This window comes from Dasypus novemcinctus, chromosome 16, assembly GCF_030445035.2.
Source record: "Dasypus novemcinctus isolate mDasNov1 chromosome 16, mDasNov1.1.hap2, whole genome shotgun sequence".
In the NCBI taxonomy this organism is placed as follows: Eukaryota; Metazoa; Chordata; class Mammalia; order Cingulata; family Dasypodidae; genus Dasypus; species Dasypus novemcinctus.
The window spans coordinates 74,184,290-74,200,614 of NC_080688.1; the positions used below are offsets into that span (position 1 = coordinate 74,184,290).

General features: G+C 44.6%; 1 protein-coding gene across 2 annotated transcripts in view; it reads right to left on the reverse strand.

Annotated features, from left to right (window-relative positions):
- Positions 1-14,891, reverse strand: part of FECH (ferrochelatase) — a 43,851-nt gene extending 28,960 nt beyond the window's left edge. Inside the window, exons 1-4 of one of the 2 annotated variants that reach the window (XM_012522865.3) lie at positions 14,699-14,891; positions 9,784-9,907; positions 2,050-2,169; positions 317-465 (exon numbers count right to left, since the gene is read on the reverse strand). In XM_012522865.3, the coding sequence (XP_012378319.1) occupies positions 317-465; positions 2,050-2,169; positions 9,784-9,907; positions 14,699-14,744 (439 nt within the window). In that variant the 5' untranslated portion in view covers positions 14,745-14,891. The remainder of the gene's footprint in view (positions 1-316; positions 466-2,049; positions 2,170-9,783; positions 9,908-14,698) is intronic. The other variant, XM_004452292.5, reaches the window with a different exon arrangement.
- Positions 14,892-16,325: the final 1,434 nt, after the last annotated feature.

The window sequence follows — 16,325 nt, forward strand, 5'->3', positions numbered from 1 at the left end:
GATAAATGCATCTTTTATTCACAGTATGTAGCTTCTGCCTTACAATCTAGCTCAACTTAACAAAACTTGCATTTGAAACCAACGTTCCAAATCTTCAGCTTTTTACTTGTAACATAAGGCAGTAAAGGAAAAGACTATCCAGCTCAGGGCAAAGATTAATGCCTCAAGAGTGAAGTAAGCAGCCATGTGTGATGCAGGAACACCCACAAATCAAGGGCTGCCAGTACCCAGAACAGCATTTGGCATCCAATATGCTTTCCAACTTCATACCTACTTTGAAATAACAGTGTGGCAACATAATAAAGAAACACTGTACCTGTGTGAGGGGACAACTCATCCAGCAGCTTCACCATGCCTTCTCCTTGCTTGGAAGTCCACTTCTTGATGGGGGACCCGCCACCAATCCTGCGGTACTGCTCTTGAATTTTGGGGGTCCGGCGTTTGGCAATGATTGGTGCCAGCTTGCTAAACCATTTAACATGGAGATAAGTTGATTTTATTCCACCTTAGCAATGTGAAAAACATTTCCTACTCAATAAAAACGGATGAGGGAAGCGGCTGTGGCTCAATCCACTGGGCTCCCGTCTACCATATGGGAGCGAACCCAGGGCCTCCTTGTTAAGGCAAGCTGGCCCACGCCTGTGGAGAGCTGGCGCAGCAAGATGACACTACAAAAAGGGAGACAAGCAGACACAGAAGACCATGCAGTGAATGGACACAGAGAGCAGACAGCGAGCAAGCAGCAAGGGGTAGGGGATAAATAAATTTAAAAACTAATCTTAAAAAAAAAAAAAATACAAAAAACAGATAAGCACAATTTTAGGAAGAGCCCAGCAAGATCAAGGCTTGAAAAATAGAAAGTTAAGGTCCTTGACAATAGCCAGTTCTCCCGGGCTAGATCAGAAAGAAAAGTGGGTCCCTCTGAGAAGCCACCTCTACTCCACAAGGTGTGGTGGCAGCACAGCCTGAAGATTCAGGACACCAAGTACCCATGCAGAGACCCCTGCTTGCATGGTAGCTACCACCTTAAAACATTTTGATCCTGCAATGCACCTAGCAGGAACTAGGATATAAGGCATAGGAAGCACACATTTCTCCGATTTTTAAAAAATGCATATTAATTCTATAGATATGTTATATACTTGCAAATGTGAGCAAAGATGTATGTACAAGACTATTCACTGCAAGACTGTAAACAACCTAAATGTCCATCAGTGAAGCACTGGTAAAATAAATTAAGGAACAACCATACAAAGCAATTTACACAGTTGTGAAAAACATGAGCCAGATCTATATAATCTATTACAGAATGATCTCTAAGAGACATTGCTAATTAAAAATAAACAGATAAATAGCAAAGCACCAAATAATGATGTATATAGTGAATTTGGCATTTTTGAAATAAAAGGGAGGGGGGTTTGGTGGCGGGTGTGATGCATGTGTGTGTGTATACTTGTGTATGCATGAACTATTCTAGACATGAAATGGTGCTTGTCTCTGGCAGGGTAATTGAGAGGCTAGAGTCCTAGGTGAAAAAGACACTTGTCTCTTTCTTTTATCTAAACACTTGTATACTATTTGCATTTTTAATCATTTATGTGTATTAATTTTTTCATTACAAAAAAACTATTTTAAAAGGAGAGAAGGAAAGATGAGGGGAATAAAGGAAGGAGAGCCAGCAGTCCATATTCTAGGACAGGACAAATGAATAATAACCCCTGCTTTGCTGACTATTCTTCATCTCTTCAATGCACAGTACAAGTATATCTTTAAAGGTACTTTGGCTGTGTCAGGACACAATTTCTAGGGCTACGGGGAGGCAAGGGTTCAAGGACAATTTCGGCTAACTAGCTTTCTCTCCCCTGCAGCTCTTCCGGTATCATATCCTTCTGATAGCTAATAGAAAATAAGAATGCTGCTCGAACCTTTACCAGATATCCATTAAAATCATTTATTTTTTTTCAACTATAGAACTGAGAACACATATAAGGCAAAACACACTGCACTGCATTAAGTTATAAAAAATGTGTAGGTGTTATAACGTCTTACTCTTGAATAGGAAGGGTCATGAGGTCTCGGTCCAAGAAGAGTCTCAGAAGGAAGTCATGAACTTCTCCCAGGGTTTCGGGGCCTCCCATGTTTAGCATTAATATTCCAGTTTTGGGCTTCCTACACAAAACAAAATGTAACACTTTTTATTTTCTCTAGGGTTGAGTTAGCAAACGCTCATCTCATCTACTCAAATGCTAAGGTCAAGGTCTGCAAATCTTCCATGGCCATCACAGGGGCCTGCAGTTCTCTGTGGTCCCAGCTCAGACCCTGGTCGGTGTTTCTTAGCTCCATCCATGGCCCTGGTCTGCACCCAGTTCAAAATGATTCTCTATTAAACTTCCAACCCTGGACGAAGACCCCATGCTTTGGGGGACTGAGAGTCAAGATAGAAATTTAAAAATGTCCCGAGGCTGAATCACCTAAAAGTGTCAAAGCCTTAGGAATATAAAGAAGAGTCCACTGTACCTCAGAGGGCTGTTCTGAGAAGTAAATGGATAATGTACATAAGTCATCAGCACTGTACCTGGCACACAGTATGCTCTATTATACACAGAGAAGCCGTGGGCTTCCTATAATTTTAGACCTCCAAAGTATAACACTAGCCATCGCTCATTCATTTACCGGCTCCCTTTCCCTTGGTCAATTATTAAATTACTATGAAATTATTTCTTGCTACTCTGTTTCCTTCTCAGTCTCTGCCTTTACTCCTTCCTCCGTGGTTCACAGAACGATAAATGACATTTCTCACTTACACGCATTCTTTATCTAAACCCACTTCTTAGAAAATTCCGCAAAAAATTGTTCTAATTCATTTGAATTAGTCCAAGGCTAGAGAGTCAAGCACTAAATGAGCAGGATGAAGCAAAATGAAAATAAAATTCCACAAGAAAAGTCTGAAGTTAGGCAATCTAGGAAACTTTTTCTAAAAAGTACTATGCAAAAATTAAAATTTCGAAACTCCAGAGCAACTCTGGAACTTACACAGCCCAAAGGAAGCTGGACAGGGAGGGCTTCACTACTCCTGAACCCTTCCCGAAGTAGAAAGGTCTTCTCCCACCTGCCAGGAGGCTTCACAGAGCTGCAAGATGACCATGACAAGAAGCTGGCACCAACCACATGGCAGGCAGGAGAACTTAAGGACAAGCAGTACTTCTTCCACTCATTCCTTTTTTCTCCACATTTTAAAAAATTAAAGTATAATTCACATACCATAAAATTCACTATTTTAAAATGTTGCATTACTGGAGAGAAACCCTATGTATGTAATGAATGCAGCAGAGCCTTTTGCTATAACTCTGACCATACTGAAAACCTAAGGAGTCACATTGGAGAAAAACCCTATGTTTGTAAGGAGTGCAGCAAAGCCCTTTAGTCAGAGTTCACCTCTAGTTTAGCATTAAAGGGTTCATACTGGAGAGAAACCCCATGAATGTGGTGATTGTGGGAAAGCCTTCAGCCAGAGGTCAACCCTCACTCAGTATCAGAGAATTCATACTGAAGAGAAGCCTCAGGAAGGCATTTGTTGATGCTACATGGACAAATTTACACTGGAGAAAAATCCTGTGTGTGATGAACACGGCAAAGCCTTCAGCTACAGTACAAACCTTGAACTGCATTGTACAGTTCACAATGGTGAGAAATCCTGTGGATGTAATGAATGTGAAAACACTTTCAGGCCCACCTCAAAACTCACTAAAGATCAGAAATTCAAGCTGAGGAGAAACCTTATAAATACCATAAAGGTGGAAAAGCTTTTAACTGGAGTTCAACCCTTATTCAGCCTCAGGTAACACATACCAGGGAAAAATCTTTTCTTTGTTCCATGTGTGGAAAAGCCTCCTGCCATAGCTCACAACTCATACTAATCGGCAAACCCCTGCTGTGGAGAAACCCCCTTTAAATGATGAATCTGAAAGATATTTTATTATCAAAAAGATTTCCTGGGAAGCGGACTTCGCCCAATGGATAGGGCATCTGCCTACCAGATGGGAGGTCCGCAATTCAAACCCCAGGCCTCCTTGACCCGTGTGGAGCTGGCCCATGCGCAGTGCTGATGCGCACAAGGAGTGCCGTGCCATGCAGGGGTGTCCCCCGTGTAGGGGAGCACCATGCGCAAGGAGTGCGCCCCGTAAGGAGAGCCGCCCAGCACGAAAGAAAATGCAGCCTGCCCAGGAATGGCGCCGCATACATGGAGAGCTGACACAGTAAGATGATGCAACAAAAAGAAACACAGATTTCCGTGCCGCTGATAAGAAGTGGGCACAGAAGAACACACATCAAATGGACACAGCGAGCAGACAACTGGCAGGGTGGGGGGAGAGAAATAAATGAAAAATAAATCTTTAAAAAAAAAAAAAATTTCCCAAGAAAGACATTTTTAATGGGATACATATGGGAAAGAAATCAGCCATTGCTCACTGCTCTTTATTATTATATAGTTAACTGATGACATAATGGCAGGTAAATAACTCTGGATATTACTAGAAAAGCAAAACAAGCAGCCTGGATGACTAATTTTAAATCTGAAAGTAAACGTAAGAGACTTCATTCTGGAAAAGGAGGTTTCTGCCGAAGTTGCCGTGTTCAGAAGGTAACCACTGAGACAGCACATTTAAATGCTCATGATGAGCAAGTGGAACGCAGGACTTCATACCCTGCTTCATGTATTTCCAGTCTCACCTTTGCTCTTCTGGCTAAGCCCAGATCTGTTTCTGAGATTATCCCACTGAGGTCCTACCCATGACAGTCATTCCTGCCTCCAGGTGTGATGCAGAGAACTCTGGCCCACTGGGCAGGGTCGACAGCATCAAGGTGGTCTGTCCCAGGTAGGAATCCCTCTCCTGGAGCTCTGCTGCTTTTCATTTGTAAATGTAAAGTTGTTTGTTTAGATCTAAGGGGCCCTACAGTTCAGCAGATGAGGCTCAGGGGACAAGAAGGCAGGAAGATATCAAGCAGCTCTACTTTTGAAACTTGCAATGGCCTGTAAGATTTATTTAAAGCCAGGTTTATTGAGGTATAATTTAGAAACAATAAAATTTTCTCTTTTTAGTGTTCAGTACTGAGGGTTTTTACCCTCCCTTCTTTTTGTAATTTAGTACCAAGTTTTAACAAACATACAAGTCAAATAGCCACCACCACGATCAAGATAAAGACTATTTCAACATCACCCCAAAAATTCCCTAGTGTCCCTGTACTCAGCCCCACCCAAGCCCTTGAAAACCAATGGTTTGTTTTCTGTCCATTCTGTCTACCATTTCCAGAATGTCACATAAATGGAATCATATAGCGCATAGCCTTTTGACTCTGGCTTTTTTCACTTAACGTAATGCACTGGAGATTCATTATGTTGCTACCTTTATTAACAGTCCATCACTTTCCACTGCTGAGTAGTATTCCACTGTGTGGATGGACCATGTTTATCCATTTACCCACTGAAAGACATTTCGATTGTTTCCATTTTAGGGCAACTATGAATAAAGTTGCTATTAACACTTTTTTTTAAGAGTATAATTAATTGGTTTTTAGTATAGTCACAAGATTGTGCAACTATTGCCACTATCTGATTCCAGAACATTTCCATCATCCCAAAAAGAAACCCCAAAGCCATTAGAGTCCCTCCCCATTCACCCTTCTCCTCAGCCCCTGGCAGCCAATAAACTACTTTCTGTCTCTATGGAGTTGCCTATTCTGGACTTTTCAGATGAAAGGAGCCATGCAATATGTAATCTTTTGTATCTGGCTTCTTTTACTCACCAAAATGTTTTCAAGGTTCACCCATGTTGTAGCATACATCAGAGCTTCATTCCTTTTTGTGGCTGCATAATATTCCATTGTAGGATATTCTTGTCATTCCTTTTTTTTTTTTTTTTTGAGACACCAAGGGCTGGGGACTGAACCTGGGACTTGGTATATGGAAAGCCGGTGCTCAACCACTGAGCCACATCAGCTTCCCTGAGTTTGCTTGTTGTTTGTTTTTTTGTTTGTTTATTCAGGAGGCACCAGGAACCAAACCTGGGACCTCCCATGTGGGAGGCAGGCACTCAACCACTTTAGCCACATCAATGCTCATCTATTTATTTTTGATAAAGCAACTGAGAAACAACCAGCCTAAGATTTATGCCAAACACCATTATTACAAATGTTGATGGGTCCACTCTCTAAATCTACATCAGACCACCTCTAGCTAGTGCATGTCTAAACCAAACCAGCTGAGGTGTGCACTTTTGGCAGACCGTCCTAAACATGACCTAAAGCCAACGAGCTGATGATGACATTTTAATTGGCAATTTTTCAACCAATGTTCATGACTTTTGACAATCATGCTAGGCAGCAGTGTTTCAAATTTACCTAGGTGGAAACAGTTTTCTTGATCAAACACACTGTAGGTGAAAAGGTAGAAATCTGAATTCTCAGCCTAAATTTTGAGAGAAAGAACCAATTCTTGGGGAAAGGGAAATGGTGCCTTACAATGTCAGGGATTTTCTAATTTAGACCCCATTATAGAGACCAACTAAGATCACTTTTCACATCATTGCCCTAGACCAGGGTTTCCCAATGTCGACACTATTGACATTCGGGGCTAGATAACCTTTGTCGTGGACACTCTCCTGTGTGTAAGATGTTTAGCAGCATCCCTGGTCTCTATATACTAGATGCCAGGAACACGCGCACATACACACACCCCCCTCACCCAAGCTGCGACAACCAAAAATGTCTTTCGACATTGCCGACTCTCTCCCCCCATCCCGTTTAGAACCACTGTCCTAAGAAAGATGACTTAAACCCCTTTGCTAAACTAAGTGACTACAATAAAGTGCCAAAGCTTTATAACTTTTTTACTGTGTCACTAAATTTAAAAACTGGTGTTTAATTTTTTCCCTTGATACCTGGAAAGTCCAGATCCATTACAAATGTTCATGTTCCCTTAATCTTTCTACTTAGCCCACCAGCGTTCTTCTGAGATCCTGTCTTTCACCCTCAAAATCTGTGACTTACAATAAATTAAGTGTATTTTTCTATGGATCGCTGCCAGTTAACAGATTACTGGTTAAGAAATCCCAGGGTGAGAGACTTACCTAAGCCACAGAGGGTGCCAGTGTTCAAACAGGATTTAGAACGGTGTTTTTCATCTATAACACCTGAGCTTAGAGCAACCGCAGCATTAAATGGGGTGCTACTCTGCCCGGCCCACAGCTTTGCCAACCCATGATCGTATTATACATGAAGGAGATGCACACGATAGAAAATACCCAAATGCACATGCAGTTAATTCAAAACTGCGTTGTGCATGACAAATGGCGCATTAGTGAGCCCTCGCCCGACACCCCTCCGAGGTGAAGTGCAAAGCTTTAGTCAAGGGTCTCTGCTCTTCTCCCCTCCAGACAAAGACCATCTGAGACCAAGGGCTGAATGGGTGAGTCCCCTTTGTTTAAATGAAAAAGTGTGTAGAAGAGAACACAGTCAAAACTTCGTACCTTTTCAGGTTTCAACATTTTGCCATTCTTGTATTCTGAAACTCTCAAAATATGAGGTTCTTCCTTTGCACTATTAAATCTGCATAGCTGATCAATTAATAAGGAAACAGAATAATCCTGTTCTACTGTATGTAGTCAGTATCAAGGAAAAGAAACAAAAGTCCCAGCCCTTCATTAAACCTACAAGACCCAACAGGCCTGTGGATCTCCGCTACCTCTAGAATAGGGGCTGGCAAACGGTGGTCCGTGGACCAGATTTGCACACACACACCCCAACTGTTTCTGTGAATAAGATTTTATTGAAACACAGCCCCACCTTTTTATGGATGCATTCTCTATAGCTGCTTTCCCCGTACAACACCAGAGTTGAACAGCTGCAGCAGAGACCCAATGGCCTGCAAAGCCTAAAATATTTACTCCCTGGCCCTTAACAGAAAAAGTCTGCTGACCCTTACTCCAGTTTCTGCTCTAGTACTGCTCAGTCTGGTCTAATAAAAGTGCCAAAGGGCCCAATGTCCTCATGATGTCTGCCATCAGAAAGCTTCAAGACACTTACACTTACAGCCTCATCATTTCTTGTATCTAAAACCTGGAAATAACCCACATGCTTTACCTGGACTCCAGGGCTGGATAAATAAATAATGATTTAGTTAAATACTTTTTTCCCCAAAGTAATTTTTTTTTTCCTTTATTAGATACATTGTGGGTTTACAGAACAATCATGCATAAAATACAAGATTCCCATATACCACCCTATTATTAACACCTTCTACTATTAGTTTACTAAAATAACATAGTACAACATTTATATTTATATGATGGCCAACAAAAAGAGGAAGCTATAAAAATAGTACAATATGATCACATTTTGTAAATATATACTGAGTAGATTATTAATAGATATAGAGACAAAATATTGGATGGTGAATATATTGGTGATTTTTTTCAATCTTTTTTTTGGCCTGTCTATATTTTTTTAAATTTCTATAACAAACCCATTTCTTTTATATAAATATGACATAAAGTTACTTGATAGAATTTGCATTGCATTAAAAGTTTTTAAAATTTAATTTTAATAATTTCATATTAAGCCTATTTATATCCTTGACTACTAACCACTAGGATAAAACAGTAATGAAATAATGTTTCTTTCAGGCTTACACATTAAATTATTTATTCACTTTACCCCAAATACTTTTTCTAAACCCTAGGTACTTAAGGCACTTTGTACCGTGGCTGAGGTAGGAAAAGCCAGGTGGGGCAGGGGCAGTAGAGGGAGGAAGGTGCCTGCTTGGCACAATGCCAGAGTGGAAATGATGGCTGGGTCTCCTGCGTCCCTCTCCAGGGTCCATAAATTACTGGGATGGCAGAAAGTTGTAGAAGAGATGCTTTGGTAACACCCTATGCCCATCAAACCTGAGTTTACTTCATAGGCAGTCAACGTACCTATGATCACACAGGGAAAAATGACAACGCAAACTAAGAATACCTGATTTCCACAGTTGCATGACTTCCGCCCAACGATGCCTGCCCTGGCAGAAAAGTCAAGGAGTTCGCAGCTCACAGCCACTTTCTCTGATCAGCTCTGCCTAGCGTCAAGGCGTTAGGTTCTTGTCCCTGCAGTACCTAAGGAATATACCTGCATAGACTTCTGTTGTCCCTGTACTACATGGAGACTTGAGGACAGCTGGTGGCTTCTATTAGCCAAGAGGACACCGGCAGTGACACCATGCCTGCTGGCATACGTCAGCAAACCAAAGGGGTGAGGCAGGAAATATGTACTTCATTTCTTTCATAAATTCTAAATTGTATTATGTCATTTAAAATTAGGTTCCCTTGTTAATAGACACACACACACCAAAAAAAAAAAACAATGGTGGAGTTTACTAGAGAAGTTCTTTGTAGATTTTTTATGTTTTATCCAGTACAGGGCATACATTCCAGAGGCATTTACGTAACTACATTAGGTTTGTAAATACATTTCCAGCATGCATATAATTTGTGTTATGTGGCATATTCACGAGGCAGATCCCTACATGACTCAAAGAGTCTGTACTCAACTATGTGTCCCTTAAGAAAAAGCCCCATGGGGGTTAAATCTGTAGCTTAAAAGCCACTGAAACGAAGCCACGGAAATACTATACTGCTCCTTATGTATTGAGTTTTTCCCAGCACTTTCTTCCTAGGTGGTTTGTATCCACTTATGTTTGCATCAATAAAGAGAAATCCTTATTTCCACCTAAAATCAGACACATACCTCTCCTCTGGCTGAACCTGAAGTTTTGTGCTTTTGACGCGTTGGGCTGTCTCTGTGGTTGCTGCCACCGCCGTACCCGACCAGCACCTCCACTGCTGGCAGGTCCCCGAGCTGCTGTGCCCCACTGTGACAAGATAAGAGTGCCAGCATAAAATCTAGTTGGAAAGTAATTCCAGGATTCCAAGTCTAAAGAAATGTTATACCAGAGAGTATTTTCCCAGCATTTCTCTGCAGGTGGGTAAAGACACTTAAGGGAGTAAATCTCCAAGGGGGTGGGGAGGAGGCTTACTCCCCTAGGATGACTTGTCAGGATCTTCTGGGAGGCTTTTTAGAAACGGTACACACCACCTGTCCCTGCCTTAATTGCAGATTTTAGCATGATTCTTAGGAGACTCACTGTGCATCCTGACAGCTTTGGAAGTTACGAATGGTGGCATGCAGGTCAAGGGAAAGGAAAGGGGTCTGCAGAAAGGTTAAGAACCATTGACTGAAGGAGTGGCAACTGAGACATGCTTCCAACCAGTTGCCCAGATCTCCTTTATGCCCAAATAAAGCACTAGCTCTGAGAATTCTAGTGTTAGCCTTGGCTCCTGACAAAGGCCTCGGCTTTAGAGGGTCCTCCCAGGACCTCCCCTGCTGCATCCTGTCCCAGAGGGCACGGCTAAGGAGCTGCGCCCACCCATCAGAGTACATCCCCCCATTCCATACCAGGGTCTGAGTGCCCAGGAGCCCCTGCCCCAGCAACCTCACACCCATGTCCACGGTCTGACACCTTCCCATCAGAATTCTTGTGAGGTCTGGAGTAGCAAGACAAGTGAAGCACTTCACAAAGCTTCTGCCATACAATGTTAGTGCTAGCATTAGATTCATTTGTAAGTTTCCAGAAGCTAGGGACTATACCTTACAGTCCAGCATGTCTATAAAGTACAGGGGAACGGTATATCCAGGCCACTTAGATTTCCATCTGTCTAGACTGTGCACATTCTCAAGAGAGCCAATTACGTGGGGTTGTGCTGAGTAATCTTTATTAACTCAAAAGGAAAGCACAAAGATTGACATAAAGAAGTTCAATTCTGCTCAAATGAAGTCTCAAACCAACTTGCATCTTATTTTATACAGGTTCAATTCTAAACTGCATGATGAGATTTAACCAGGCTCTCAATCAAGCCACAATGTCCACAGTTTCACATATGAGCCTGCATCAGATTCCATGGGGTATAACAATATAACTTTGGCATTCTATAATTTGACTGCTGGATATAAAATGAGATTTCTTCCTGCTGACTAAAAAAAAAAGTGGGAGGAGGCGACAGAAGTGGGACTAGAGTCTTTAGCTAGTATATTAGATTTCCTAGTACAACCGAGGGCTGGAACTTTAATTTTTGCCATGCCCTCTACTTACTAAATTCTTTTTCCTGGATGACCAAATTCTAGGAGAGGTGGGTGATGCTGCCAATAATGGGTCCCTTCTGCTCAGGACTTGCGGTTAAAACACCCACCTCTCAAAAGACTTTAAAACACTCCCCTCCCCTCAAGAGGTGAAAGCTCCAGAGAAACAAAGTGTCTTCCTACCAAAGATTAGCATTAGCCTAGCAAGAGTTTAAAGAAATCATTCAGGGAAGTGAATTTGGCTCAAGGGAGAGAGCTTCTGCCTACCACATGGGAGGTCCGCTGTTCAAACCCCAGGTCTCCTTGACCGGTGTGGAGCTGGCCCATGCGCAGGGCTGATGCGCGCAAGGAGTGCCGCACCACGCAGGGGTGTCCCCCACGAAGGGGAGCCCCACGCGCAAGGAGTGCGCCCCGTAAGGAGAGCTGCCCAGTGCAAAAAAAGAGCAGCCCGCCCAGGAGCGGCACCATGCACCTGGGGAGCTGATGCAGCAAGATGACGCAACAAAAAAGAGAAACAGATTTCCAGTGCCACTGACAAGAATGCAAGCGGACACAGAAGAACACACAGTGTATGGACAAAAAGAGCAGACAACGGGCATGGGGGGGGGAGGGGCGGGAAAATAAATTAAAAATCTTAAAAAAAAAAATCATTCAAAGGATCAACTACGATGCTTGAATATACTCAGCTCAGCTCACCGCAAAAGAGAAACGAGAAGGCACAGGCAGCAAGCACTGCGTGGTCTGGAGAGGATGTGCTCTGAAGCCAGACAGACCTGAGCAGAAATTCCATGAATGACCCAACAAACCGCCGCGGTACTGAGCAACTCACTGAACCACCGCAAGGCTTACTTTTCTCATCTGCAAACCAGTGATAAGGCCAACCAGAAAGGGGTGTTATGAAGATTAGGGGAAAAAATGCATCTCCAACTGAACAGGGCCTGCACACTGTATGTGGTTAAGCAAAGAGGTTAAGAATATGCAATAGTGTGGACTAAGACCAGGTCGTTTTGGTAATTCTGAACCTACTCCTCACATGGACAACTGGTTTACCTTTGGAAGCCCTACAAATAATAAAAGCCGTAAATCTGCAGGATATGCAGAAGTGAAGACAATGTAAAAGAAAAAAACCTAGAAGGTGAATCATTCAAAAGCATACCTGTGACCTAAGAAGTTCATGGGACTACTGGTTCTTCAAAACCGAATTATTTTAATATTTTTGATGCTTGGTAATGGAACAGAATATACAAGTGCTTGCGTATATAATATAGCACTTTTCTGTTACAAGGAGATGAAAATTATTTCAAAAAGTACTTATAGAAATATATACCATTAAAAAATTAACGCTAGAGGGAAACGGACTTTGGCCCAGTGGTTAGGGCGTCCGTCTACCATATGGGAGGTCCGCGGTTCAAACCCCGGGCCTCCTTGACCCGTGTGGAGCTGGCCATGCGCAGTGCTGATGTGCGCAAGGAGTGCCGTGCCACGCAAGGGTGTCCCCCGCGTGGGGGAGCCCCACGCGCAAGGAGTGCGCCCGTGAGGAAAGCCGCCCAGCGTGAAAAGAAAGTGCAGCCTGCCCAGGAACGGCGCCGCCCACACTTCCCGTACCACCGACGACGACAGAAACAAGACGCAGCAAATAGACACCAAGAACAGACAACCAGGGGAGGGGGGGGGAAATTAAATAAATAAATAAATCTTTAAAAAAAAAAAAATTAACGCTAGAAATAAGGTTCTATATTGTAGCTATTATAAAAACTTGGAGAGGTCTTTTAAAAAATTGCTTTTTTTTTTGTAAGATGCCAAAATGTTCTAATGTCTTTTATTTAAACACTAGTGCCCCTTTGTATACTAGAAACAACTTTTTTTCTGATTACCAAAGACATATATGCTCACTGTAAAAAAAGTTGGAAAGCAAAAACACTAACAATCAGTTATTCTACCAACTTTCTAATAAAAAATATATAATATAATATATGGCCTCTCCCAGGAAGCTTCTTATTAATTCTACAATAGACTGTAAAACTTTGTTTTTCCACCTTTACTTTCAGAATTCATTTTCAGAAGCACTACTCAAGGTTTTCTAACCCAGATAATGTTAATACCTTCTTAGCAACCAAAATGACTAAAGCATTGTACCTACACTTTAAAACCAGAGCTGGTAACATCAAGGGACTTGAAATCTACTTATGCTATAGTTTCTGAATCCTTCCACTTAGTTACTTATTACCTGACAACAAATAAACTAAATAACAGTTTAATAATTCTCCTACGACCTCAAATCTAGAGCCCAGCAGACTTTATTTCCCACAGAAAGGGTCAATGAAAGGAAAGATTAACACAAGACTTCTTTCAGCCCCATTTCTGGGCACCGTGCTGCTGTCTCTTCTTAAAAGAGAATGCCTTTTGTCTCTCAGTGCCTGTAGTGAGCTGATCCTCCTTGTACACTGCATCCTTTTCGTTTTCCCAACAAAGGCACCTGTAACAGAATATGGAGGGTCGCAGGGGATTCTCTCTCCACTCCCTTTCAAGGAGATGCCAGACTGATGAAGTGGGGAACTTCTTAGAAAAATAAGTTGGGTCTCTTGTGTCCAGTCACCCTTGAAATGCATCAATTAAGCACCTTGGCATGTGGCAGCCTTTTGTATAATAATAAAAATCAACATTTTGGGGGTCTCTATGCCCTAGGCACTGGGCCAGGGGCTTTACTTATATACTGCTCATCTTTGTGGTAATCCTATGAGGTGTCACCTTTCTCCTTTGACATTTGCTGAAGCTCAAGAGAGGCTGGGTGCCTTGCTCAAGATCTCAGGAATGTGGCAGAGCTAGGATCCCAGCCCAGGTGTGTCTGAGCCGGAGTCCCATCAGCTCACTCTGGGAAACACAGAGGTTCACCGTTTGCGGCAGAAATGTATGAAGTTCTTAATGGGTCTCATTTGTTCTTCAAGTATTTCCAGAGACCGTGTGCCTAGCGGGTCCCGCCGCCCAGGAGTTCTAAGCACGGGTGATGCCAGGGGCCAGGACGGAGCAGCGGTGGGCACGCTGTGACCTCCAGCACCCGGGAGCGCATCCCACGGCAAGTCTAAAGGGAGCAAAGCAGACCCCTGGCGATGGTGATGCCGCCTTCGTTACCGCCCTTTGTGACAAGCCCTTAACATTCCTCCCCTCCCGGAATCCTCCCTCGACCAGGCGGATGCCCTCCTCGACCTGATTTCACAGATAAGAAAAACCAAGGTTCTGAGCAAGTCCGCCACTGCTCCACCGCCGCCCAGCTGGTCCCTGGGACTCTCGCCTCCCGGACTCCGGACCCCCTCCCCACCGCCTCCCCGGCCCTCGGGCGACCCACGTGCTCCTCACGGCCCCTCCCAGGGGAGGGCCCCTTTCGGGCCCGCTCCCCGCGACGCCCCCCACCCCGCGCACCCCGCCGCCGCTCCCGAGGCCGCCGGGCCCGCAGCCCGGGCCGAGCTGCCCGCTGGCCCCGCAGCCTCCCGGGCCCGGGCTCGGCGGCGGCCGCCACAGCCCCACTTACGCCGGTCGCGGAGAAGGACGCCCGCGGCTCGCAGGGCCGCAGCCATGTTTGTGCCGACCGAAAGCACTCCCGGGGCCGCCGGGGCCGAGGCGCTGACTTCCTCCCGCCGGGGCGCGCTCGGGCACCCGTCCCCGCCAAGGCCCACCCGGAGCGCCCGCCTGCAGCCGCCGCAGCCCCCGCGGTCGCCCTTCGGCGCCCCGGCGCACGCCCGCTGATTCGCTGCGCGGCGGGGGGCGGGTCCAGGGCGGACACGCCCCCTGCCGGGAGCCCGCCCCTACGCGGGGCGGGGCGGGGCCGCGCGGGTGGCGGGTCACCGCCCTCAAGGCAAACGCACTGCCGTCAACCTGCGCTCGCCCCCTGGTCGCCCGCCGGGGTGGGAGGGCTGCGACCGCAGCTACCAGTCGGCCAAGGGCTTTCCGGATGCTCCCGTCACGAGCACCTCGGTAACCGGATGCTTTGGCCTCCGTTCTCTGGTCTGCCTGCAGTTGCCGTGCAACTGGGTAGACTTTTTGTTGTTTTCAGAATAAGAAAAGGAATTTTATTTTCTCTGTAGCATCAGAGTTTTGCAGGTGGGACCAAAAAGCAGACATTACACAGGTAACATGAGAGCCTTAAGAAAAGCGCAGACCCGCCGGGCAAATGCATTTCTTGGAGCGAGGCTGGGGTTGGTATCACCTCCATGTACCTGCACCGTGTATCCGCCGGGCGGCAGCAGGGAGCAACCGGCGCGCACTTCCACCGATGCATCCTTGCAGGTGTTCAGTGCGTCGTGCACCGTGGAGTGCAAGACCACTCCTTGGTACAGAAATGTTTCAGGCATCGCTCATTCAGTGACCATTATTGAGCTTCTACTATGTGCCCTGGGCAAACAGTCAACAGAGCAGACAAGGGGCTTACAAGGGGTTTAGTGGAGACACAAAATAATCAATATATGTAGGACTTGGGATGATGATGGGTGTTAGAAAAAAGAAGGAAGCAAGGTAAGGGAGAATGGGGAGGAGGTTGCAAATGCAATTGGAATAGTCGGGCCAGGGAAGTCCTCACTGGCCACCCCCAAGCCATGTGGAACATTTCCGGCAGATGGAGTCTGGATTGAGTTGGAAACCAGTTTTCTATTGCTAAAACTTTGTGCTCTTACTTGAGTTAATTTGTTTATTATGAATGTTAGGCCCCCTAATGGTTATATGTCCAAGTAAAATGTCAGATTCAGTGGATTACCTTTCATATTATCTATATAATCTTCAATTCCAAGTAGATGTCCCATGAGAAATGGACAGTAAAATTTGTTCCAAATATTAAGCTGACATCCTATACAATTTGCTAAGTCTCTACTCTCATAACTGAAATTATACTAGTTTTAAGTTGCCCTTTAAAGGGGTGATCTTTATGGAGAATATACTCCCCTACTTAAACCTGAACCCATTTCTTCCAATAAAACTACATTTCTGAGGTACTGAGGGAAGAACGGAAAAGACTAAGGCAGAGCTGAATGCTCAAAAGCTGTCCAAGGGACTTGCTTTGAGGGTCAGCAGACCAGGACAGTGCTACACAACTGCAGGAGGATGAGGGACAGAGAGATGAAGAAGCAAAATGACAGTTACCAAGACCTTGGGGGCAGGAAACCCTC